The sequence below is a fragment of the Macaca fascicularis genome, chromosome 1 (assembly GCF_037993035.2).
Source record: "Macaca fascicularis isolate 582-1 chromosome 1, T2T-MFA8v1.1".
NCBI classification, from domain to species: Eukaryota; Metazoa; Chordata; class Mammalia; order Primates; family Cercopithecidae; genus Macaca; species Macaca fascicularis.
In genome coordinates, this window is record NC_088375.1 from 175975116 (window position 1) to 176000643 (window position 25528).

General features: G+C 42.1%; 1 protein-coding gene across 13 annotated transcripts in view; it reads left to right on the forward strand.

The window, feature by feature from the left end:
- Positions 1–24890: 24890 nt before the first annotated feature.
- The window catches only part of MYSM1 (Myb like, SWIRM and MPN domains 1), a 44540-nt gene continuing 43902 nt past the window's right edge, over positions 24891–25528 (forward strand). For all 13 annotated transcript variants that reach the window (XR_012419612.1, XR_012419628.1, XR_012419627.1 and 10 more), the window contains exon 1: positions 24891–24978. Coding sequence is in view for 6 of the 13 variants with exons in the window: in XM_015435288.3 (XP_015290774.3) it covers positions 24911–24978 (68 nt within the window). In the remaining 7 variants the exon portion in view is untranslated. The remainder of the gene's footprint in view (positions 24979–25528) is intronic.

A 25528-nucleotide genomic window follows, 5' to 3' on the forward strand; every position in this document is an offset into this window, starting at 1 on the left:
TTCAGGACAAAAAAGAGAAGGAAACTTCTGTCCAGGTTACAGAGATGGCATTTTCTACCTATTTTGTATGATAATTGTATTTCCTTTATTTATTCATCCACCCAGTAAATTTTAAATGCAGAATTTAAAATAATAGCAGCATTATTCATACTAGCCAAAAAATGAAAACAACCCAAGTGTCCATCAATGGAAGAATGGGTAAACAAAATGTAATACAATTGAGTATTATTTGGCAACAAAAAGGAATGAAGTACTCAACATGGATGAACCTTGAAAACATGATGCTAAGTGAAAGAAGTTACAAAGCACTATATATTATATGATTCCATTTACATGAACTATCCAGAATAGGAAAATCTAGGAAGACAGAAAGTTCATTAGCGGTTGCCAGAGGTTGAGAGGAAGGAAAGAAGGGAGTGACAGCTGATGAGGCTTCTTTTTGGGCACCAAAAACTCTGTGAATATAATTTTTTTAACGTTGAATTGTATGCCTTAAAGGGTGAAAGTTATGGTATATTTTATATTATTATATTAAATTATATATTAAATATATTTAATATATTTAAATTATATTTAATTTAAAAATATAATATTATAAATAATTTAAAAATATATTTAAATTATATATTAAAGTTGTGATGAAAAAATAAGACCTTTATTTGGGACATAACTGAAAGAATAGGGAGAATGTTGATGGCCTAATAATATTAAAAGACAAAAAATAGGTGTTGTGAACTGAATGTTTGCATCCTCCCTACATTCCTATGTTGAAGTTCCCCAGTGTGATGTTATTAGGAGATGGGGCCTTTGGAAGGTGATTGGGTTTAAATTAAGTCATGAGACTGGGCCCCTCATGATGGGATTAGTGCCCTTATAAGAAGAGCAAGAAAGCAACACCTCTCTCTCCACAAGCACACACTGAGGAAAGGCCATGTGAGGACACCGCAAGCAGGCACCATCTATGAGCCAGGAAGCAGGCTCTCACCAGACAGTGAATCTGCCAGCACCTTGATCTCGGACATTCCAGTGTTCAGAACTGTAAGAAGTAAGTCTGTCGTTTAAGCCACCCAGTCTGTGGTATCTTGTCATAGCAGCCTGAGCTGACTCTAACAGCAGGATACAAAATTCAATATAACCATAACTATGTAATACAAATGTACAGGACAAAAAATACATCTAAAAAAGGCTCAAAGTGTTAACATGGTTCTCTCTAAGTGATCAAAATACTTTTTTTAACTTCTGTCTTTAAAGTGCTTGTAAAACACCGAATAGTAGCTCGTGTTGACTGGCCTCTTCCTCCACACCAGGATCTCAGTTGGTCCTCACAACTATCCTATGAGGCAGGAACTCTACATGCCTGTATTTTACATAAGGGAAAAGTGAGACCCAGAGAGGCTAAGTAATTTGTTGAAGATCGCACAGCTACACACGACAGAGTATATATTCAGACTTCAGTCTGTCGGACTCTACAACTTGCATTTTTCAAGTGCCAACAGCAACAAACTTTATATTCTTCCTTTCCCTCGCCCCAAATTTACACTCCAAACACGTTATGCTATGGCAAAATCTTAACCGTTATTTGTGTTTTCAAATTTTGATACTGAAGGGAGGAAAAAAAGCCTACCAGGGTAGCTCAAAAGCTTAGGTGGCCCTAGAGAGTAAATTATGACTTTGAGAACATGAATGAATTATTAAACCCCACTTAGTAACTTGTTTCATCCAAGGGCTTCCTTCATCCTTTCCAGCTTTTGTTTATTTTATTTTATTTTATTTTATTTTATTTTATTTTATTTTTCTTTTAAAAGCCAGCCAAATTTAGCAGTGGGTGGGGGCTGTATGCCAACTTTAGTGATACTAATGTTAGTAAGTTCTGCTAACCCATGATCATCAACCTTTTGTTTATTTTAAAAACACCTTCTCGGCCGGGCGCGGTGGCTCATGCCTGTAATCCCAGCACTTTGGGAGGCTCAGGCAGGCGGATCACCTGAGGTCAGCAGTTCGAGACCAGCCTGGCCAACCTGGTGAAACCCCATCTCTACTAAAAATACAAAAGTTAGCTAGGCATGGTGGCTGGCACCTGTAATCCCAGCTGCTCAGGAGGCTGAGGCAGGAGAATTGCTTGAACCCGGGAGGTAGAGGTTGCAGTGAGCCTAGATTGCACCATTGCACTCCAGTCTGGGTGACAGAGCAAGACTCGGCCTCAAATAGAAAAGAAAAGAAAAGAAAAGAAAAGAAAAGAAAAGAAAAGAGAAAAGAAAAGAAAACCTTCTCAATGACTGAACTGTTGAATCACAGGCTGGTAAGACCTCAAAAGCCATCAAGTCCAGTTCCCAGTGTGACGGTACATCCTGAAACCCCACCCCTCTCAACAAGGAACACCCTAACGATTGCTGAAATACAGCTCCATGAGCAAGAGCTGCCCTCAACGCCATGATCCCAGCATGGCCCAGCTGTTGGCTGCATCTGTGTTCTCACTTTGAGAGAATTTACTACCACCAAATTATCTGCAGAGAAAAATAGAGCAAATAGAGTGTTGTCCTTACTTTTCCCTCATGGAAAAGGAATTTTAATGTGCTTCAACAAGTTGCTTGTCCAACACATTCAAGATAAGTCAGTGTCTAACTATGGCAGGAAGTGTCATCAATGCTCTGCCAAGAAGCACCTTGTGCCAGGCCAGGCTGCATCTGACCAGGGGCTTCTTCCCCAGGTTCCTCCTGCTCCAATCTTCCATATCTCAGCAGACGGCACCTGCATCCCTCGCACTGCTCAAGCTGAAAACCTAGGAGTTATTCCTGTTGCCTCCCTCTTCCTCACCCCCACAGCCAATCTGTCACCAAAGCCTGTTGATTATACCTCCAAAATATATCTCAATTTCATCTAGTTCTCTCCATTGCCACTACCCATGTCCCAACACTGTTGTTTCCCATCTAGACCCCTGCTCTCCCCACTTTCACAATAGTCTCCCCAAAACACAGACACACACACACACACACACACACACACACACACACACACCATAGTCTATTAGCCATCCCATACCCGCAGTGATCTTTGAGAAAAGTACACTAGATATGCCACTTTTCTGCTTAAAGCCCCATAAATAGCTTTCCATTGCACCGAGAATATCATTAAAAATCCTCCCTGGTGATTCCTAGGGCTCCTGTGTTCCGGCCTCAGCCTACCTCCTGGCTTCATCTCACACCACTCTCCAGCTCATTCATTGTATTTTAGCCTTGGTGGCCAGCTTTCAATGTCTGCCTGCCTTGGGGCTCCCACGATACCATCCTGGAATATTCTCCCTGCACTGTCCTATCTTGCCACCCGCCCCCACAATCTTGCTATGACTAGTTCCCATTCCTCCTCCAGGCATCAGCTTAAATGTTTCTTCCTCAAAGAGGTCTTCTATGACTTTACATTAGCTCCCTGTGAAGGCCAGGGCTCTTCTCTCACAGATGTCAGAAACCCAACTCTAATTGATTTAGTTAAATAATAGTCTTCTAATTAAATAAATAAACAAAAGGAAATCTATTGACCTATGGAACTGAAAAGTGTAGAATTCTTGCTTTAGACACATGGACCCAGAGCTCAAATGATGTCATCAGAACTGGATTTGGCTCCATCTCTTCATGCAAGCTTATATTCAAGAAACATTTATTATCTATTATATACCAGGCATTCTTTTAAGTACTGGGGATACCTCAGGGAAGAAAAAAAAAATCCTTGCCTTCAGAGAGCTGTCATTCTAGGAAGGGAAGAGGCACACACACACACTAAAGATAGTAAATAAGTAAAGTATAAACCTATATTAGAAAATGTCCTGGCCGGGCACGGTGGCTCAAGCCTGTAATCCCAGCACTTTGGGAGGCCGAGACGGGCGGATCACGAGGTCAGGAGATCGAGACCATCCTGGCTAACACAGTGAAACCCCGTCTCTACTAAAAATACAAAAACTTAGCCGGGCGAGGTGGCAGGCGCCTGTAGTCCCAGCTACTCGGGAGGCTGAGGCAGGAGAATGGCGTGAACCCGGGAGGTGGAGCTTGCAGTGAGCTGAGATCCGGCCAATGCACTCCAGCCTGGGTGACAGAGCGAGACTCCGTCTCAAAAAAAAAAAAAAAAAAAAAAAAGAAAATGTCCCTGCTGTGAAAAAATATATATAACAAGATAAGGCAGATGGGGAGTGTCAAAAGTTGGGGAGCAGGGCTTGCCATTTTTAAGTAGAGAAGTCATGATAGACCTCTATGAGAAGGTGACACTTGAGGAAAGATTTGAAGGAGGCAAGGGAATGAATATCTGAAATGGACAATCTTCAGGCCGAAGGAACAACCAGTGAAAAGCCCTATCCAAGAGCATGTTGTCTGCCTTCCTAAGGACAGGAAGAGAGCAGGTGTGGCTGGAGTGGAGTGAGCAAGGGAGGAGGGAGGATGGAAGGAAGGGACAGGTAGCAAAGGCCCAATCTCACAGGGCCTAGCAAGCCATTGTAGGGGTTTGAGCAGAGGAGTTGAAAAATCTGGCTTACATCCTAAAAGAGTCATTATCCAAGCTGCATTGAGCAAATATTTCAGTGGAGGGCAAGAGAAGAAGCAGAGAAGCCAGTTAGGTGGCTACTACTGTCATCCAGTGAAGGTGGCTTGGACCACCATTAAAGAAGTAAAGGTGGTGAGAAGGGGCTGGATTCTAAATGCATCTTTGACAGATTGGATGTGGGGTGTGCTAGAATGCCCAGGATAAAGACTTCAGTTCCCAAGCCTCCCTGAAGCTAGGTGGGGACACCTAATTCTAAATTTTGGCTCATGGACATAAACAGAAGTAGGTGGGCAATTTCTCAGAGAGAAGAGGTATGCCCTCCACCCCATCCCTCACCTCTGTCTTGCTGGTTGACATTCAGCTGTTACACTGGCAGCCATCCTGGATCATGCCAAGGAGGGCAACACCTTAAGGAGCCACCCAGTGACCCACGGAGGAACTGTCACACTAGCCCTGGTCTGCTAATGCATGGCTTGTTACATGAGAAAGACACTTCTACCCTATTTAAGTCATTTTCTTTAGGTCTCTGTAAGGTAAGTCAAATGTTTATCATACCTAAAATCATGGCCATACAGTGTTCTTCATCTCCTCAGTTACATCAGGGCTTTGTCTTGCAATCTGAAGGTCTAGATCAACACAAGGGGAATATTTTGATGGCAGAAATTAAATCATTTAGAAATTGCTATAAGGAAGTAAGAAGTGTTAATATCTTTTCATATTAATCAATGTACGATTTGGTTCACAAAATATTTTTAACTGCCTTATTTTATTTAATTCTCGAAGCAACATTGTTAATGAAGCATTATTCTCCACTCTCCTGTTATGACCCAGTGTGTCAGGACCATATTTTCAGTTCAGGGCCTGGCATTCAAAGGTGTTACATGATTCATAAAAGAGTGAGCAAATGCTTGGATAAGTGGAAAGTATGGTTCCCAATTTTCAGGGTGCTAAAACCAGTTCAATGGAGTTAAGCGGCTTGATCCAGGAAATACAGTTTGTAAGTAATGAAGACAAACAGCTATGTCCTCTGAGTTGACACTTTGCTTTGGATTTTACCAAAAATTAAAGGAGGCAAGAGAAAGATGGAAGAAAAGAGAGAGAAAGCTAAAGGGAAATAAAGAAAAAGAAAAGAGTAAGCAGAGAGCTTGCCATTTTTCTGGGATAAATCATTTGAAGGGAAGGAAACAAGTGCACACAGGATTTCCTCACCTCCAACTCCTCAGGGTGTAGCATGGCTGATACAGCAAAGGTTCTCAAAGACTTGGCGTCTTTCCAGAGGCAAAGCACACCAGAGCAGGCACTTGCACCCGTGGCCATTTGAACTCCAGAGCTGCTTCAAATCACTTTCCCACTGGCAAATTCCTGACGCTGATACTCTCTCTGGGGTCATGGATACTTCTGTAAATGCAGATCATTTAACAAACCCAGACCAGCAAAGCTGGTTGTGTTTATCAGGAGCAGAAAGGAGTGTTTTTTTCCCTCAAGTCATTCTTATGTGATTTTAAACTTTCCTGCTTGTACAACCTGAAGGGAAATCATTAGACTCAAGTTGTTATTTGGTTTTATTTATTTTTAAAATCATTCTGCAGCTTTAGAGTCCGTCTGTTCTACTCATGTAGCAGGGGAGGATGTGGGCAGGGCCAGATGATCTCAGATATAAAGTGAGACGCAAGAGTGTGATATTTATCTCAGGCTGAGGCTGACTGCAAAGGGCCATGATGGCCAGAAATGACAGAGCCCTCCTCCCTGGGCTACACAGCATGGGCTGGTCCCCTGTGACCTTCTTAGGCACAACTGACAGCAGAGCTGGACCCTCACTTGAGTGGGGGCTGCTATGAACACTGACCTACAATGGTTATTAAGGTCAAAGCCAGAGGAGGTTTGTATGCAGCACTGCTGGGAAAGACTTACCCAAGGCAGTGACATTTGTTAAGTGCCTACCATGCACCAGACCCCTGGCAAGCCCTTTCCACTTAGGATATCATTATTTCATTTTGTCTCATACCATTTCATCTTTCCAACAGCCTTTTGAAGTAGAGGTTCTTACCTACCATTACAGATAGTGAAACTGAGGCTAGGGAAGATGAGGACCTTCTAAAGGCAGACTGCTAATAAATGGCACAGCCAGAACTGCCAGTTCACTTTCCACTCCAGCATTCACTGTTCATGCCAGCGAACATCACCTTTTTCCTTCTGAGAATCCACCTAAGTTCTTAAGTTAGAACAAGCCGTGATCAGACAAAATTGAAATAAAGATGAAATCCCTGCTGTGGAGTGTGAGGGTGGGTGTGGGTCTACAGGCTCTCCTGGGAAGGGCCTCAGATGACTCTGTGCTGCCTTCCCAGGCCCAGGCAGTCTCAGCACCAGGTCAGGATGGGAAGATGCAGAGGTCCAAGGGAAAAGGGGAAAGGGGCCCTTGCTCTGGGGCTAATGAGGTATAACCACTGCACCCCAGGCGACGGAGCCTTCCAAGGTCTCTGGCTCCTTTTATGCCAGATTCAAGCTAATGCTGAAGAATGCTAGTGGTCATACTATATTTTCAAAGGCTTAGCCAGATCAGTAAGAAGAATGCCCTGGAATCTTCATTGATGCAGTGAGGTCTGTTTCTAAGACATGGGGCTTAGAAGCCAAGAATCTTACTGAATATCATCTGGGCTGCTTAACAGGGGAAAATCACAGCAAGTTCAAGGTGTTGGTGACTGTGATGGAAATGGCTTTAGTGAGCATGAAATTAAATCAAATAAAAGCGTGGAAAACCTTGAAAAATCCCTTCCCTTCTTAAATGAAAACCACAGAAAATGTATATGAATAATTCCTTGATGTCCAATTTTTTCTTCCAAAGTAAATCCCTTCAAAGGGTTAGAACAGTTAGGGACAGCATGTGGCCTTCAAAACACACCCTCATATGTAAATAATTAACACAATATCTGACCTTTCAAAATTATTTTTACTATCATATTTACCTAAACAATGACTTTCTAAAAAGATTTCTTGGCTTTGTCATAAATGTGATAGAAAACAATACGTGGCATGGAGTTTATATGTAAAACACATTGTGGAAGATCTTCTACACTTTAAGTCCTCAAGTCAGAATAAACAAAAAGATGGCAATATGAGATTTTTGTTGATGCTCTTAGTAGATCTATTTTAGTATATTATGCAGAGTTCTAAAACAGATGATGAAATTCTCATCCTATGAAATGTCCTATGTCTGAGGTAGGATATTAAGAGCTGTGCCAAAATAGGTAAAGATAGAGACCTTGATGTGGCTTGGATGTGGTCTGTGTCCCCACCAAAATCTCATGTTCATTTGTAATCCTCAGTGTTGGAGGTGAGGCCTGGTGGGAGATGACTGGATCATGGGGGCAGTTTTTAATGGTTTAACACCATCCCCCGGATGCTGTTCTCAGGCTGTTGACTGAATTCTCAAGAGATCTGGTTGTTTAAAAGTGTGCAACACCTTCCCACCCCCACCTTCCTCCTACTGCAGCCATGTAAGACGTGCCTGCTTCCCTTTCACTTTCCACCATGATTGTAAGTTTCCTGAGGCCTCCCCATCCATGCTTCCTATACTGCCTGTGGAAATGTGAGCCAATTAAATCGCTTTTCTTCATACGTTATCCAGTCTCAAGTAGCTCTTTATTACAATGCAAGAGCAGACTAATACAGACCTGTTCAGTTTAATTCAACAAATATTTGTTGAACATATATGAATCATATATGTATGAAGAATTGTACCAAGTGTTAGAAAGAGCCAAAGTTGAACAAGTCGGATCCCTGCCTTGAGAACCCATAATCAGGTGGGAGAAATAACTTTAAGCTACATATTTTCTCACATCTCTGAAACCAGGATGCATCTTACAATTGACACTGTGTGAAAATGTAATTGGCAGAGCTTTTTTCTCTTTCAGGGGCACATAAAATAATGGAATAACTTACAATCCATTACAATGGAATTTAGGTTTGATTAAATATGGCGGTTATTACATAAGATAGGAGACAGACAATGCTAAAATAAAGAGGTTTGAAATTCCCTTTCAAACCTAAAACACCACCCTCCTTGTGAGAGTATCTGTAGTTAAGTCCTTATGAGTAAATAAGGTAGTGAAGTGAGGAATGATTATACAGAAGCTCTTATAAAATTTTTGTTCACAATAATAAAACAATAAAAATGCACATTTTATAAATTTAATCAATAATAATGAATATTATACAATCCATTTCCATTTACTTTTCTTTATTTCCTTGAAATTTTTTAGGATCCCCCTCTTTTAGTCACACTAAGATGGTGGTAGTAAATTCGTTTTACTCACTGGTAGATAATATGCAGCTACAAGCAGTTTTATTTTCCAGAACCTGACCTCTCACTTAAATATTCCATCTTATTTTGACTGCATGGCTCAAAGTTATTGTCATAGGTCACTGATTTCCCAGAGATGAAGAACAATGTAGAAGCTCGAGAGGAGAGCAAACAACAAACATAATTTTGGGTGAACATTTTCCCAGTATTCTTAGCTCACTATATCTGATAGGTATTTCTCAACCAACAAACCTTCCTACCAGTAATCTCCTCCTCGGGCTCTCCATATACCCCATGCTTCAGCTACAGTAGATTACTGTTAATCCCTAAACACATTCTGTACCATTCATGCCCACTGACCTTTGCTCATATTTCTCCCTTTGCCTGGAATGTTTCTCTATCTCTATTTCTCCACTTAAAAAACTCGTGCTCAACTTTCAAAACCCAGGTCAAACATTACTGTCTTAGCTTGGGACCTCCCCAGGAAAACAAAACCTGAGATAAGGCTTGAAGATCATGATTTATTTAGGAAATGATCGCAAGGTTTATGGAGGAGGTGGAAAACAGTGAAACGGTGAAGGGGAGAGAGTCAATATAAAATAAAATTACTGTTTTGTTCCCTTCTGTGGGCCACTGGAGCTCCACCCAACAGGGACCACTTGAGGATCTGCAAAGGATGGACTTCAGAATTGTTACTTGCAGGATAGATGAAGGGAACATTCATTCACCAGATCTTGCTCCCCATTGGTCATCAGTTGCCTCATGGAACATTAACACCTTCGTTTTTCCAGGTTGTGCATAAGCCTGAGGAGTCCTAGTGCAGAAAGGGAGAGATGCACAGTGCTGTCAGTTTGCACTTGTGTGAAGCTTGTTGCCATAGCAATAGCTAGAGTAAAAGGTGTGCTGAGATGATGAAAGGCAGTGCACAAGAGGTCACTTTCCTAACATGCACAGAGTTAACTGTGCCCCATAAGACCTCCATGCTGCCAAGTACAGACCTCTCTCACACAGCACTTGTCTTGTTGCATTGATGATAAATAGTTTATATATTGAGTATGAACTCCTTAGCACTGATGACAGGGTCTTGTTCACCTCAGTGGCATAGTAACTAACACACAGCTATAGTCTTAGGATCTCTCAATGGAATGAAAATTCAAGTTTTAAATGAGTGGGTAATGTTATAGCAGTGAGTCTATTTCTCAAGCAGTTGATTGACTGTTCAAATGAAACCTTATAATAGAAAGGAATGCAGTACAAATAAAAGGAAAATAAGTCAGACAGCTGAAAACAGTTGACATTGATAAAGATGTGATCATTCGTGATCATGCGGAAAAGGAACTATTTTAATAAAATTATCGGTTGTAGTTGGTGGGATTTTTTTCTTAAAAAACCAGACCTCCCCCCAAAATCACATATATATTACTGACCTCTCCATATATACAGCAATCCTAAGTAAATTTCAGTGAACTCACATTGCTAAAATCTATATTTAATCTCACTAGATACCTACAATAACTCCCCAGTTCACTCAGAACAAAAGCTAATTGTCTTTACAATGACAGTAAACCCCTACCACATATGACCCTGTTGCCTGTCTGTCTTCCTCTACTACTGCCCCCGCTGTTGCACACTTCTCTCCACTTCCCTGGCCTCCAATAGGCACATTCCAGCTTGCAGTCTTTGCACTGGCGGTTTTTTTTTTCACTTGGAGCTCTTTCTTCCATTATCAGCTTGGCAAACTCCTTCACCTTTTCTTTCCTTTCTTTTCTTTTCTTTCCTTTCCTTTCGTTTTCTTTCTTTTCTTTTCTTTTTTTTTTTTTTTTTTTTTTGAGACAGATTTCACTCCATTGGCTTGGCAACCTTCTTCATCTTTTCTTTTTTGTGACAGAATCTCACTACATTGTCCAGGCTGGAGTGCAGTGGTGCAATCTCGGCTCACTGCGACCTCCGCCTCCTGGGTTCAAGCAATTCTCCTGCCTCAGCCTCCCAAGTAGCTGGGACTACAGGTGTGTGACACCATACCCAGCTAATTTTTGTGTTTTTTTTTTTTGAGACGGAGTCTCGCTCTGTCCCCCAGGCTGGAGTGCAGTGGCTGGATCTCAGCTCACTGCAAGCTCCACCTCCTGGGTTTATGCCATTCTCCTGCCTTAGCCTCCTGAGTAGCTGGGACTACAGGTGCCCGCCACCTCGCCCAGCTAGTTTTTTGTACTTTTTAGTAGAGACAGGGTTTCACCGTGTTAGCCAGGATGGTCTCGATCTCCTGACCTCGTGATCTGCCCGTCTCGGCCTCCCAAAGTGCTGGGATTACAGGTGTGAGCCACTGCGCCTGGCCTAATTTTTGTATTTTTAGTAGACACCGGGTTTCACCATGTTGGCCAGGCTGGTCACAAACTCCTGACCTCAAGTGATCCACCAGCCTCGGCCTGCCAAAGTGCTGGGATTACAGCATGAGTCACTGTGCCCGGTCACTCCTTCACCTTTTCCAGACTGACCTTATGTCACCTTTCCAATAAGGCCTACCCTGAATCCCCTATTTAGAACCTATAGCCCTCAACCACCACACCAAACTCCTCCTCTCTTTAGCCTGTTCTTTTTCTTTCTTTTTTTTTTTTTTTCCTGGCACTCAATCACCTCTAATAAATGTATAATTAATGTTTTTATGTCTCTTTTTTATTTTCTTTCCCCTCTGCTAGGAATGTGTGTTTCCACCAGGGTAGGAAACTTTGTCATTTTTATTCATTTATTCATTGGTGTATCCCAAACATTCATAGCAGTGTCTGGCACAGAGCGGGTGCTCAATAAACACTTATGACATTGACTTGCGTATCTTGACGCTCTGGAGGTAACAATGTGCTTCATAATGTAGAGGGTGTGTCAGTCATCCATTCCCCAAACACTGACTGGGCACCTACAAAGGGCCAGCATGAATAACTTAGACACAGTCTTTGTTTTCAAGGAGCTCCCAGGCAAGTGTGGACACAGGCAGGGCCACCGATGATTATAGTTCAGAGTGATGAGCACTCTGACACAAGCATGCACAGTGGCTGTAGGGTCACAGAGGAGGGAGGGGTATGCATGGTTAGAAAGATAGTAAGTGAGGAGACTACTCCAAAGCTGACTTTTCTTGCAGAAAGGGAGCTACCTAGACAATAAAGAGAAGGGCTAGACTAGGTTTTGTGCTCATGCATTCTTTTTGTGTTTGTATATACATATATTCTACCATGCATGAGCTATAGAAATGGGAGACAGCACAGGTTTACATTGTTCAAAAGTCTTTTAGAATCAATACAGAATGAGCTGTTTTCCTAAGCTTAGTTATTTGCTTTCTGCCTCCCTTCATTTCCCCTAAAAATATAGGCTTTAAATAGGCACTAGAACTTCAGAGCTCTCTCCCTCATCCATGGGAAGGGGCTTTGGGACTCTATTTATGTTAACAATTTTCCCCTTCTCCATCAGGTTTTGTATTTTTATCAAAATCATGCTCCAATTTCTTGTCTTTATTTTTACTTGTTTTTTAAAAAATTATAGTAAAATACTCATAACATAAAATATATCAACTTTATCCATTTTAAGTATACAGTTCAGCGGCATTAAGCACATTTACATTGTTGTATTACCATCACCACCATCCACAGGACTCTTTTCATCTTACAAAACTGAAGCTCTGTAACCATTAAAACTAACTCTGCATTTCTCTCTACTCCAGCCTCTGAACTATAATTCTATTTTCTGTCTCTAGGAGTTTGACAACACTAGGTACCTTATATAAGTGGAACCACACGTTACTTGTCCTTTTGTGACTACACTGTTTCACTTAGCACAGTGTTCTCAGGGTTTATTCACGCTGAAGCGTATGTCAGAATTCCCTTTCAAGACTAAATAATATTCAATTGTATGTATATGCCACATTTCGTTTATCCCTTCATCCATTAAGAGGTAATTGGATTGCTTCCACCTTTTGGCTACTGTGAATAATGCTGCTGTGAACACTGGTGCACAAATATCTCTTTAAGTTCTTGCTTTCCATTTTTTGGACATATACCCAGAAGTGGAATTGCTGGATTATAAGGTAATTCTATTTTTAATTTTTTTGAGGAACCACGATACTATTTTCCATAGCAGCTGCATTATTTTACATTGCCACTGATGCACAAAAGTTGTAATCTCTTCAGAGTCTATCCAACACTTGCTCTGTTTTGTTTTTTTGAGAGTAGCCATCCTAATGGATATAAGCTGTCAGTTGCTTTTAAAATCTTATCTATCCATAGTTTTTCTCATTTAAAGTATCCATTGATTGTCTGTTTATAAAATAAGGTTTCTGTTTTTAATGTTTAAAATCCTGGCCTTATTCTTTCCAGTTGATTCCTTCACTCATTCAACAAACAATTATTAAGTGACTACTGTGTGTCATGCTAGGTGCTGTGGATACAATGAACAGAGGTGTGTTCCCTGCCCTTAAGAAGCTCATGGCTGGGTGTGGTAGCTCACACCTGTAATCCCAGCACTTTGGGAGGCCGAGGCAGGTGGATCACCTGAGGTCAGGAGTTCAAGACCAGCCTGACCAACGTGGTGAAACTCTGTCTCTACTAAAACTACAAAAATTAGCTAGGTGTGATGGCCGGCACCTGTAATCCCAGCCACTTGGGAGGCTGAGACAGGAAGAATCACTTGAATGTGGGAGGCAGAGGTTGCAGTGAGCCGAGGTTGCACCACTGTACTCCAGCCTGAATGACAGAGTGAAACTGTCTCCAAAAAAAAAAAAAAAAGAAAGAAAGAAAGAAGCTGGTAACTGGGGCCAGACAGATCTATCAGAAAATAAGAACACAGAAGCATTACCCGTGGAACTAAGGGAGGAGACCACCCTTCATATCGTCTTATGCCCAATTTCTGCCTCCAAAGAAAGAAGAAGTGAAAACTAAATGGCAGAAATGAAATCCACAGGTAGACAGCCGGTGCCGCACCCTGGGCCTGGTAGTTAAAGATCGACCCCTGACCTAATCGGTTGTGTTTTCTATAGATTACAGACATTGTATAGAAATGCACTGTGAAAATCCCTATCTTGTTTTGTTCCAATCTAATGACCGGTGCATGCAGCCCCCAGTCACGTACCCCCTGCTTGCTCAATCAATCACGACCCTCTCACATGCACGCCCTTAGAGTTGTGAGCCCTTAAAAGGGACAGGAATGGCCCACTCGGGGAGCTCAGCGCTTGAGACAGTTGTCTTGCCGATGCCGGGGCCGAATAAACCCCTTCCTTCTTTAACTCAGTGTCTGAGGAGTTTTGTCGGCGGCTCCTCCTCCTACAAAACGAGAGAAGGACACAGACCAATCGGCACAAACTGCAGGTCAGATGTAGCCCATGTAAGTGTTTGTTTGATTCGACAGTGTCTTTAAAAAATTTAAATTGGTTTTTACAAATTAATTTTTATTTCTGACTTCTCTTAAAAAACTCAGAAGATCCAGCAACTCTGAGCCAGAGTTCCAGAATGGCAACAGTAGGCCAGAGCTGAGTCAGAACCAGCCCTTTTAGCAGGAGAGAGGAAGCCCTGTGAATGGGGACGGGCTGCAAGTAGGGGAAGTGGTAGGGATGTCAGGCAGAGGGTATATTTTGATGGTGGTACATGCTTAACTAACCAGCCAACCATATATAAACCCATATGCATTCCAACAGACCCATTCTTCTGTTTTGCCTATAACAATGTTCAATAAATGTCTGTGAAATGAATAAAAACATGATCAAAGAATTTTACTCCTGGAAGAGATCATTTTATAGGTCATTTAACCATCAGAAGTCTAAAGAGGCTGAGTAATTTGCCCGATGTAACACTAACATGAGTCTGCAGTGGTTAACAGATTGTACTAAAGGCTTCGGGGAACACAGGGTAATTATACAACACAGAACAGTATAGTGGGCTTCTGTCATTCTGCCTGCTTGACATCCTTTTCTCCTCTCTGAAAATAGCACTCTTATTTTGCTTAGAGGGCTACAATTCCTTCTTTTTTCATGTGGCCCTGGTGGAACTGAGTCCATCTGGCATCAGGAATGGCATGAGATCCAGGCCCAGTCAACCATACCCATCCACCTGGAGCTATTGGGAAAGAGGTATAATTTTTCCATGGGGGTTGCTGAGAAGAAAAGATTAAGTCTGAATGATGCTGTTGGTACCCAATCTAAGACAGCATGATGTAAATGAAAAGATGATAAGTTACATTACCTTGGGTAAATTGCTTAACTATTCTGAGCCTTGGTTACCACATCTGTAAATGGAAATAACAATATCTACTTCAAAGGGCTGTTGTCTGGCTGGAAAGAAATAATGTATGTAAAATGCCTGGCACACAGTAGGAGCTCATTAATGCTGGCATTCTTTCTTTCCCTTCCAGATAATGTCAGATGGATATAGCATTACTGTAATTAAAATGTAAGAAGTGCATTGGCAGACTTTCCTTACAACATATTGAGAACAGCTTTTTCAGTAGCTACCTTATGTGATTTCAGGGAATTGGGGAGGGAAAAGAAAATAAAATGCAGCTTGCTTTCCTGGAACAATTCAAGCCATACCCAATGCCTGCCAAGTGTAACCCATAAGTTTATGTCTGCATCCATCTATTATCTCACCTCTATATAGATAAAGTGGTTTTCCTCCCTACCCACTAGCTATTGTATTTTTAAAATGGAAACGCTTTTGAATCCCTGGCAATCATGTAGCTGACAGTTTGGATCATAACATAATAATAACATTAGGAGCAGTTGTATGACACTTCCTGCTTTGAAAGCATGTTACAAATCTGAGCTAATTAGCATGAATGCTAACATGCCAGCTTTTTATGGATTAATATTGCAATTATACTTTGCTTTTTCAATAAAAATACAGTGATTTTTTTTTTTTTACTCAAAATGGGAGAAAACAAGAAATAAATAAGCGGCCTTCCCAATGGATTCAAACACAATGTAGTAGAAATATGAGACAGACCCTTTATTGACTGAATGTTCCTCTAACAACATCCGTGAGGATTTACAGGTATGGCATCTCCTGTTAATTTTGTTTTAGGATCAACAAAGGAAATAGAAGGTATTGATGGTGGCAGAAAAGGAACTTGTAAAACTGAAGACAAAGTTCCAACCTTTAAAATATACTTTCTACTTATTTCTAGACGAAGCGCCTTGAACGAATCAGAAAATTGCCTACTTATAATTTATTCTTAAACAAAATGAGAAAATACCAGCTCATATGATATTGCGAAATATCGTATTCTTTCCATTGTAATATGAAAATATAATGCAGTAAATGTAGAGTCAGAAAGACTTGGGTAGGAGTCCCAGCTCTGATAGTTACCAGCTGTGGTGACTCTCTGAATCTTGTTATCCTCACCTCTAAAATGGGGGCAATACTACTTACTTGGCAGGATTCCTGGGAGATCCAAGGAAGATTCTGCCTTATACAATATCTGGGATATGACAGGTGATTATATTAGTCCTGACCCACCCTTTCTGTTTATAACTCTTCTTCCTCCTCTTCCAGTCTAAAATTATTCTGACATTAATTCAGTTTGCAGGAAAGCAGAGTACCATAATGCATAAAAATGTTCTTTCCTATGTAAGTGTTATGTATTTTAAAATATACAATTCTCTTTTTAAGGGGACTAGGAATAAAAAGTTCATTTTGATGAGAAAATGTATGATCATCTGAAAACGTTCCTTTTAACATAATGTTAAACTGAAGAGATACCTCACTTGGATTTGGCAAGTGTACCAAATCCCTTGGTTCTGTGTACAAAATTAGTAAAAAGTGATGTGACTAGGTATAAAGTAGAAAGGTTGCCTGGAGCATACTTAAAAAGCCTATAGACAGATGTGTGGCGCAGGGAGATGAAGAGAGGTTGGTCAATAGGTTCAAACATCCAGTTAGACAAAGGGAATAAACTCTAATGTTCAATAGCAGAGTAGGTAGCTATAGTTAACAATAATGTTTATTTCAAAATAGCTGGAAGAAAGGACTTGAAAAGTTCCCAGCACATAGAAATAGTGAATACTCAAGGTAATGGATAGCCTAAACACCCTAACTTGATCATCACACATTCTATGCAGGTAACAAAATATTACATGTCCCCACAAATATGTCCAAATATTATGTATCAATACTTTTTTAATTGAAAAAAAGCCTGGCTTATTCTCTCAATGTATAAAGTGGTCAGATGTCAGGAGGCTGACTCACTCTACCTAAAATGCTTGCAAGACTGATGTAGGCACCAGCTTGTCAAATTTTTCCTTGCTTTTAGAATCTTAACTGCCACATGTCTATAAAGCTCACATCAGTATGAACAGTCCATTCTCTTGTTTTATTTATTTATTTATTTTTTGAGGCAGAGTCTCGCTCTGTCGTCCCGGGCTGGAGTGCAATGGCGCGATCTCGGCTCACTGCAGCCTCCGCCTCCTGGGTTCAAGTGATTCTCCTGCCTCAGCCTCCCAAGTAGTTGGGATTACAGGCACCCATCAGCATGCCCAGCTAGTTTTTGTATTTTTAGTAGAGATGGGGTTTCGCCATGTTGGTCAGGCTGGTCTCAAACTCCTGACCTCAGATGATCCGCCCACCTCGGCCTCCCAAAGTGCTGGGATTACAGGTGTGAGCCACCAAGCCTGGCCATTCTCTTGTTTAGTGAGAAAATAAATCACAAAATCTGAAGGTTGCTTTTTGAGTGTGGAATCAGAACAAGGAGAGTTAGAAATGCTTCCAGTGTAATGGATTCATGCCGTTAGTCATGGCCTTCTGGAACCATTTATTCAACAAATATTTATTGAGTGCCCACTATACAGCCATCACTGCTGTGGGCCATAGGAATGAAGTAATAAACAAAACAAAGTCCATCCTTTCACAGAGTTTATCTTGTCATAATATAGGTGGTCTGGCTAATGGGATGGAAAATATTAGAATCTTCCTCCACACTAGAACCAGAAATTTGTAACACTATAGCTTCCTATTCCTTGGACATTGCTTGGAAGTGCGTTGACAGCATTTACTACTGTGAACTTAGATGTGTGAATTCATTTGGGCCTGAATGTCTTTCCATTTATTTGTTTACTTGGATAGCTCTGCTCTGATGAGGTGATCTCACCTTTTAACTCTGAAGACAATCTGTTGTTTTTTATTCACAAGTTCTGAGGGTCAACTATCTATAGATCCAAGAGCTGAAAAATTGTTTATACACACACACACACACACACACACACACACACACGACAGTCTAGTGTGGGAAAAAATAACATTAGCTTTGAAATTGGCTTTGGTTTGAATTCCTGCTCCATTAATTCCTAGTTCTATGTCCTTCAGCAAGTTAGCAACCCCTCACAACCCCTTTTTATTGCTTTAAAAAATAATAATAGAATTAATATATTAATATGTTTTTATGGTTAACGTTCAAACTTCGTTTTATTTTACTGATTGTATTAGGGTTTATACTACATTTTTTTTTTTTTTTTTTGAGATGGGGTCTTGCTCTGTCTCCCAGGCTGGAGTGCAGTGGCACAATCTCGACTCACTGCAAGCTCCGCCTCCCGGGTTCACGCCATTCTCCTGACTCAGCCTCCTGAGTAGCTGGGACTACAGGCACCCGCCACCATGCCTAAATTTTTGTATTTTTAGTAGAGACAGGGTTTTACCGTGTTAGCCAGGATGGTCTTGATCTCCTGACCTCGTGATTCGTCCACCTCGGCCTCCCAAAGTGCTGGGATTACAGGCATGAGCCACTGTGCCTGGCTATACTACATATTTTTAACATATAACAGTAATAGCACTTTCAAGTGATATTATATCACTACTTGTAGAGTATATGAACTTTACAATATAGCGTTGTAATTTCTTCCTTGCAATTTCTTTTTTTTTTTTTTTTTGAGACGGAGTCTCGCTCTCTCACCCAGGCTGGAGTGCAGTGGCCGGATCTCAGCTCACTGCAAGCTCCGCCTCCCTGGTTTACGCCATTCTCCTGCCTCAGCCTCCCGAGTAGCTGGGACTACAGGCGCCCGCCACCTCGCCCGGCTAATTTTTTGTATTTTTAGTAGAGACGGGGTTTCACTGTGTTAGCCCGGATGGTCTCGATCTCCTGACCTCGTGATCCGCCCGTCTCGGCCTCCCAAAGTGCTGGGATTACAGGCTTGAGCCACCACGCCCGGCCTCTTCCTTGCAATTTCTTCCCTCCTGGACTTTACATTACTGTTGCATGTAGTCAAATTGTTCCTTGCTTTTAGAATCTTAACTGTCACAAAGCTCACATCAGTATGAACAGTCCATATAAGTACATATATATAACATATATATGTTATAAATCTCACACTATGTTATTTTTGTTTAAACAGACAATTCTCTTTTAAAGAGATTTAAATATTAGGAAAAAAATCTTACATATGTACTCATGTAGTTACCTAATTCCCTATTCTCTTCTTTCTTTTATGTAGATCTGGATTTCCATCTCATATCATTTCCTTCTGCCTGAAAGATGTCCTTCAACATTTCTTGTAGTATAGGTAGATTGAGAACGAATTCTTTCAGATGTTGCATATCTTTAAGAAGCCCTTACTTTGTCTTCATTTTTGAAAGGTATTTTTAATGAGGTATAGAATTCTCAGTTGGCTGATTTTTTTTTTTTCCTTTCAGTACTTTAAAGACGTTGCTTTACCCTCTTCTTCCTTCCATTCTTCTCAACATGAAATTTGCTGTCACTCTTATCTTTTTCTCTCTGTAGGTAATGTGCCTTTTTTTCTTTTCTTTTTTTTTTTTTTTTTTTGAGATGGAGCCTGGCTCTGTCACCCAGGCTGGAGTGCAGTGGCGCGATCTTGGTTCACTGCAACCTCGGGTTCAAGTGATTCTCCTGCCTCAGCCTCCCAAGTAGCTGGGACTACAGGCATGCACCACCACGCCCAGCTAATTTTTGTATTTTTAGTAGAGACGGGGTTTCACCATATTGACCAGGATGGTCTCGATCTCTTGACCTCATGATCCGCCAGCCTTGGCCTCCCAAAGTGCTGGGATTGCAGGCGTCAGCCACGGTGCCCGGTTACCTTTTTTTCTCTGGTAAGGTTTTCTCTTTGTTACTGGTTTTGAGAATTTGATTATGATAGGCCATAGTACGGTTTTCTTTGTTTTTATTTTTTTCCTGCTTGGGGTTCCTTAAGTTTTCAGGATCTGTGAATTTATAGTTTTCCTCAAACTTGAAAATGTTTTCAGTCATTTCTTCAAACACATTTCCTGACCTCCCCACCCTCTGCTTTTCAGAGACTCCAACTGCATATATACTAGGAAGCCTGAATTTATCCTATAGCTCAGTGATTCTCTGTTTATTTGTAATATTCTTCATTTCTCCATGTGTTTAATTTTGGCTTGCTAATTTTGTTATGTGTTCAAGTCCACGAATCCTTTCTTCTACAATGTCTAACCTGCCATTAATCCCATCCAGTGTATTTTCATCTCAGGCATTGTAGTTTTCATGTCTAGAAGAACAATTTCATTCTTTTTGTATTTTCCATGTCTCTATTTAACTTTTTGAACATGTAGAATACAGTTATAGTAAGTATTTTAGGCTGGGTGAGGTGGTTTATGCCTATAATCCCAGCACTTTGGGAGCCTGAGGCAGGCGATCACCTGAGGTCAGGAGTTCAAGACCAGTGAAACCCCACCTCTACTAAAAGTATAAAAATTAGCTGGGCGTGGTGGCGGGCACCTATAGTCCCAGCTACTCCGGAGGCTGAGGTAGGAGAATTGCTTGAATCTCGGAATCAGAGGTTGCAGTGAGCCAAGATCACGCCACTGCACTCCAGCCTGGGCACAGAGTGCGACTCCATCTAAAAAACAACAACAACAACAACAAAAACTGTCTTGATGTCCCAGTGTAGTAATTCTAACATCTGTGCCACTACTGGGTGGGTTTCAGTGGATTTTTTTCCCCTCATTATGGGTCATATTTTCCTACTTCTTTGCATGTCTGGTAATGGGATGCCAGGCATTGTGAATTTTACCTTGTTTAGTGCTAGCTATTTTTGTATTCCTATAAATATCCGTGTACTTTTAGAAGAAGAGGTGTATGCAGTGAAGTTACCAGGAAACAATTTGATCCTTTTAGGTCTTGTCTTTAAGATTTGTTCAGCAGTGCCGGAACAGTGCTTTACCCAGAGCTGAGCATTCTCCACTACTTGGGCGATACCTTTGTGAACTCAACATACCTGAGACAAGTCTCAATCAATTTAGAAGATTTATATTGCTGAGTTTAAGGACGCACCCATGACACAGCCTCAGGATGTCCTGACAACATGTGCCCAAGGTGGTTGGGGTACAGCTTGCTTTTATACATTTAGGGAGACAGGAGACATCGATCAATATGTGTCTGGAAGTTGGGACAGCGATGGTGGGGTAGGGGGTTTCCAGGTCTTAGGTAGATAAGAAACAAAAGGTTGCATTCTTTTGAATGAGCTCAATTCCCACTTTTAAATGAGCTCAGCCTCTCACTGAATACAGTTTAGACTGGCTCAGCGAATCTGCATTTTTATATAGACTGGCTCAGTGAACCTGCATTTTTACATTAACAATAGGGCAGAGGAAGCAGTCAGATATGCATTTGTCTCAGGTGAGCAGAGGGTGACTTTCTGTCCCACCTGTGAAGAGGAGCTATCAATTTACATTGCCAGGGTGAAATTCAACAGAACTGTTTTGGATAAACATCTTGAGGTCCACAAGGAATTTCCTTGTGGGCAAATTGTGAAGGAGATATGTAGCTTTTTTTTTTTTTTTTTCTAATATTTGCAGCTATCTTATTTAGGAATAAAGTGGGAGGCAGGTTTGCCTGACATAGTTCCCAGCTTGACTTTTCCCTGGGCTTAGTGATTTTGGGGTCCCGAGGTTTATTTTCCTTTCACACCCTTCAGATTGTCTACCTGAATCATGAGGATTTTTCAGTCTGGCCAGTGGGAATAGATACTATTCCTGGCTCTGTGTGAGTGCCCAGCATTGCACTATGCCCTCTAGTATTTTTCCATTGCTTCTTTCTTTAAGTTAGAAACAGGGGTTTTTATTTTGTATTCCCCAAGGTCTAAAGTGGTACTTTCAAATTTTGACTGACCCATGTTTTCTTCAGAAGTACAGTAAAGGAAAGGGTTCATTCTGGGCTAAGTGCCCCTATTCCGAGATCCCACAGCAGTTTGTAGGTTCTCCATCATGAAGCTTATTATTATGATTATTACTATTTTAGCAGACATCTGTAGCAGACAGACACGGAGCTTGTTACATTGTTGTGGAATTGTTTTTTTTTTTTTTTTTTTTTTTAAGACAGGGTTTCACTCTTGCCGGTGCTAGAGAGCAGTACTTCCCAGGCTCAAGTGATCTGTTTTATTTCATTTTGTTTGTAGAAACAGGGTCTCACTATGCTGCTCAGGCTGGTCTTAAATTCCTGGGCTCAAGCAATCCTCCCACCTCAGCCTTCCAAAGTGTTGAGATTGTAGGAATAAGCCACAGTGCCCAGCCTGAAATTGCACATTTGATTGACTTTATGAGGGCAGAGACTGAGTCAATCTCATTCAGTGCATCAGTACCAAGCACAGTAGGAATGCTACAAGTTTAATGCAACACTAATTCTGAATTGTTCATTCTGCTTTCAAACTCCTTGGTGAGAAATGAGTCTTTCGACAAGTCCTAGGGTTGCAGGGTTATGGGGAATTTTAAACAGTAGACCAGGCCTCTGGAGTTCATCTGCATGTGAGCTCATAGCTCTATCCTGTTGGAAGGAGTTAGACCTAGACCCTTATGAGCCATTTTCACATAAAACCAATGGACCCAGTACATGGTGTGGGGTGTGTACGGGAAAGCTTTATGCCAGTGTCTCTGTTCAGGGGTGTTTTGAGATGAATTGGGCAAATCTGAATTCTGTACAGGTCTTTCCTTCCACATATATTTTAATGCCTACTGATACCTGGCAGTGGACCAGAAACATCTTTGCTTCTGCATTGCCAGAGATGCTGTTCACATGGTATTCTGCATTATGCTCTAGAAAGCACCATTCTCATTTGATGTGATGTATATCCAGATAGCCCTGCCAGGGTCCCCATCCCTGCCTGCTATGTAAAATCAGTGAAAAGCATATCCATTTTACATTTGTTTTGATGATTTAGCCCATTACGTCTTTTTAAGAAACCCTAACCCTGCTCTAAATTAAATTTAACAGACATCTTCAAGTGCCTACTCTGTGTCAGGCATGGTGTTACCAGAGGGACTGGTTACTGGATAAGCCCACTGACAACAGAAGTAACACCCCCATGGTGGCCTGAGAATGGGCCCTAGCAGTGTTTGGTTTCTGAAGTGGGCTCTCCCTCTTTACAATTCTTTCTCTCCATCTTTTGCCATCATATTCAGAGTACAGCCTGAGAACAAAGGTGAGATGGGACAAATTGGGAAAAGTGTGAGAAGTGAGGTCATTTAATTAATTAATTCATTCATTCCTCTGTTCAATATTTATTGAGCATCTGCTATGTGTCATACACTATGCTGAATATTGGTAGCAGAAGGACTAGCAGACATGGTCTTTGTCCTTAAGGAATTCACAGTCCAGGGCAGGAGGCAGACGAATGAAAAATTACAAGGTGTGAGTGGCAGATGCTAAGGCAGGGGAATGCAGAAGGGCAGAATCTAATTTCTTTTTTTTTCTTTTTTTTGAGACGGAGTCTCGCTTTGTCACCCAGGCTGGCATGCAATGGCGTGATCTCGACTCACTGCAACCTCCTCCGCCTCCCCAGTTCAAGCGATTCTCATGCCTCAGCCTTCTGAGTAGCTGGGACTACAGGCCCCCGCCACCACGCCCAGCTAATTTTTGTATTTTTAGTAGAAACGGGTTTTCATCATGTTGGTCAGGATGGTCTCGAACTCCTGACCTTGTGATTCGCCCTCCCCGGCCTCCCAAAGTGCTAGGATTACAGGCGTGAGCCACCGCATCTGGCCGTCAGTATCTACTTTCTTGAGAAACTTTAAACTAGACAGAAGTGGGGTTTATCCTCCAATTTCTAACAACGTGATTTCTACATGGTGAGCACTCAGTAGAGAGTCAACAAAGCCTGGATTCTGTTCCTAGCTGTCTTTGAAGCTACGTGTCCTTGGGCAGTCATTTCAGCTTTCCAGGCCTCAGTTACCTCACCCTGTAAAGTATTAATTGGTGATATTAGCTTTGCCTGCCTCACTGGAATATTGTAAGGATTAATGGTCATGAGCGTGATTTTTAAATTGCAAAGACATCTACAAAATAAATTACACAATCATAAGTTATATTCTTAAATATTTGTTGAATTTTAAAATAAAAGTTGTTCAGCACTTAGGTGAAATGCTGAACGACTTCACATAAGGGCTGCACGGCCCTTTTCTTTAAAAAACAGAGAGACAGAGACTTAAATAACCAGCAGGTATGCAACCTTCACAGTTCACAAAGCAGGTCTGGCTTGACTTTTTCATCAGCCCAGAAAGATGTTGCTGTTATCCCCATTTTATCAATGAGAGCAGTGAGATCCCAAAGAATTTGTGCAAGAGCGGAAGCTCTTAAAAGCCCAAGCGGGCCCGGGCCTGGTGGCTCACGCCTGTAATCCCAGCACTTTGGGAGGCCGAGGCGGGCGGATCACCTGAGGTCGCGAGTACGAGACCAGCTGGGCAACATGGTGTAACCCCGTATCTACTAAAAATACAAAAATTAGCCGGGCGTGGTGGCCCGTAATCCCAGCTACTTGGGAGGCTGAGGCAGGATAATCGCTTGAACCCGGGAGGTGGAGATTGCAGTGAGCCGAGATCGCGCCACTGCACCCTAGCCTGGGCAAAAAGAGTGAAACTCCGTCTCAGAAAAAAAAAAAGCTCAGGCGTAGGCCACTTCCCAAGGTCTCTACATGTCAACAAATTAGAAAAGACGAAGCCCCAGGCCTCTGGGGGCGCCTTTGCTCTGGAAACCCCGCCTCCCGGCAAGGGAGGGGCTGGACGACGCTTCAACCCCGCCCCGTGACGCGTTAGGCCCTGCCCCCGGGCCATTTTCGTCTCGCGGGATCTCTCGGGAGGATAGACGGGGTCAGGTCCCATCATGGCGGCGGAAGAGGCCGATGTGGATATCGAAGGGGACGTGGTAGCGGCGGCGGGGGCACAGCCAGGGTGAGGCTTACAGACCGGGTCTTTCTGGGGCGGAAAGGGGACTGGATTCAAGGAGAGGGCCCTGGGAAAACTGCAGGTACGGCAAGGGAAAAGGGAACAGAAGACTATCGCCTGGGCCAGGGTCTCCTGTGGGCCTGGGAGGCGCCGCGCCCGCCGGCTTGTCCCGAGCCCAGCTGGCAGGGGGGTTACCTGGAGCTCAGGTACTCCTGTGTCGCTTTCACCTTTTGCCGGATGCTGTGAGGGCACCGATTTCGCCTACCACATTGCGTTTGTTTTACATTTAGATTCCTTCTTCCGTTCCCTCCTTTTCAGGATCTCCTCAACTGTAACTAGAACAAGAGCGGCCACGGACGAGACCTGAGCACAGGGACTCTTACTCTGTGGCTCGCTAGGCGTGTGACTTTGGGCGAGTCGTTTCATCCCTTCCACATGGGGATAGTTGTAAAACTTCTGAGAGGCAGCTTGACTTAAAGGGGCCAGGTTTTAGAGTTGGACAGTTGTGGGTTTTCCTTCTGCATTTGCTCGCCCTACCAGTTAATAGCAATGTGAC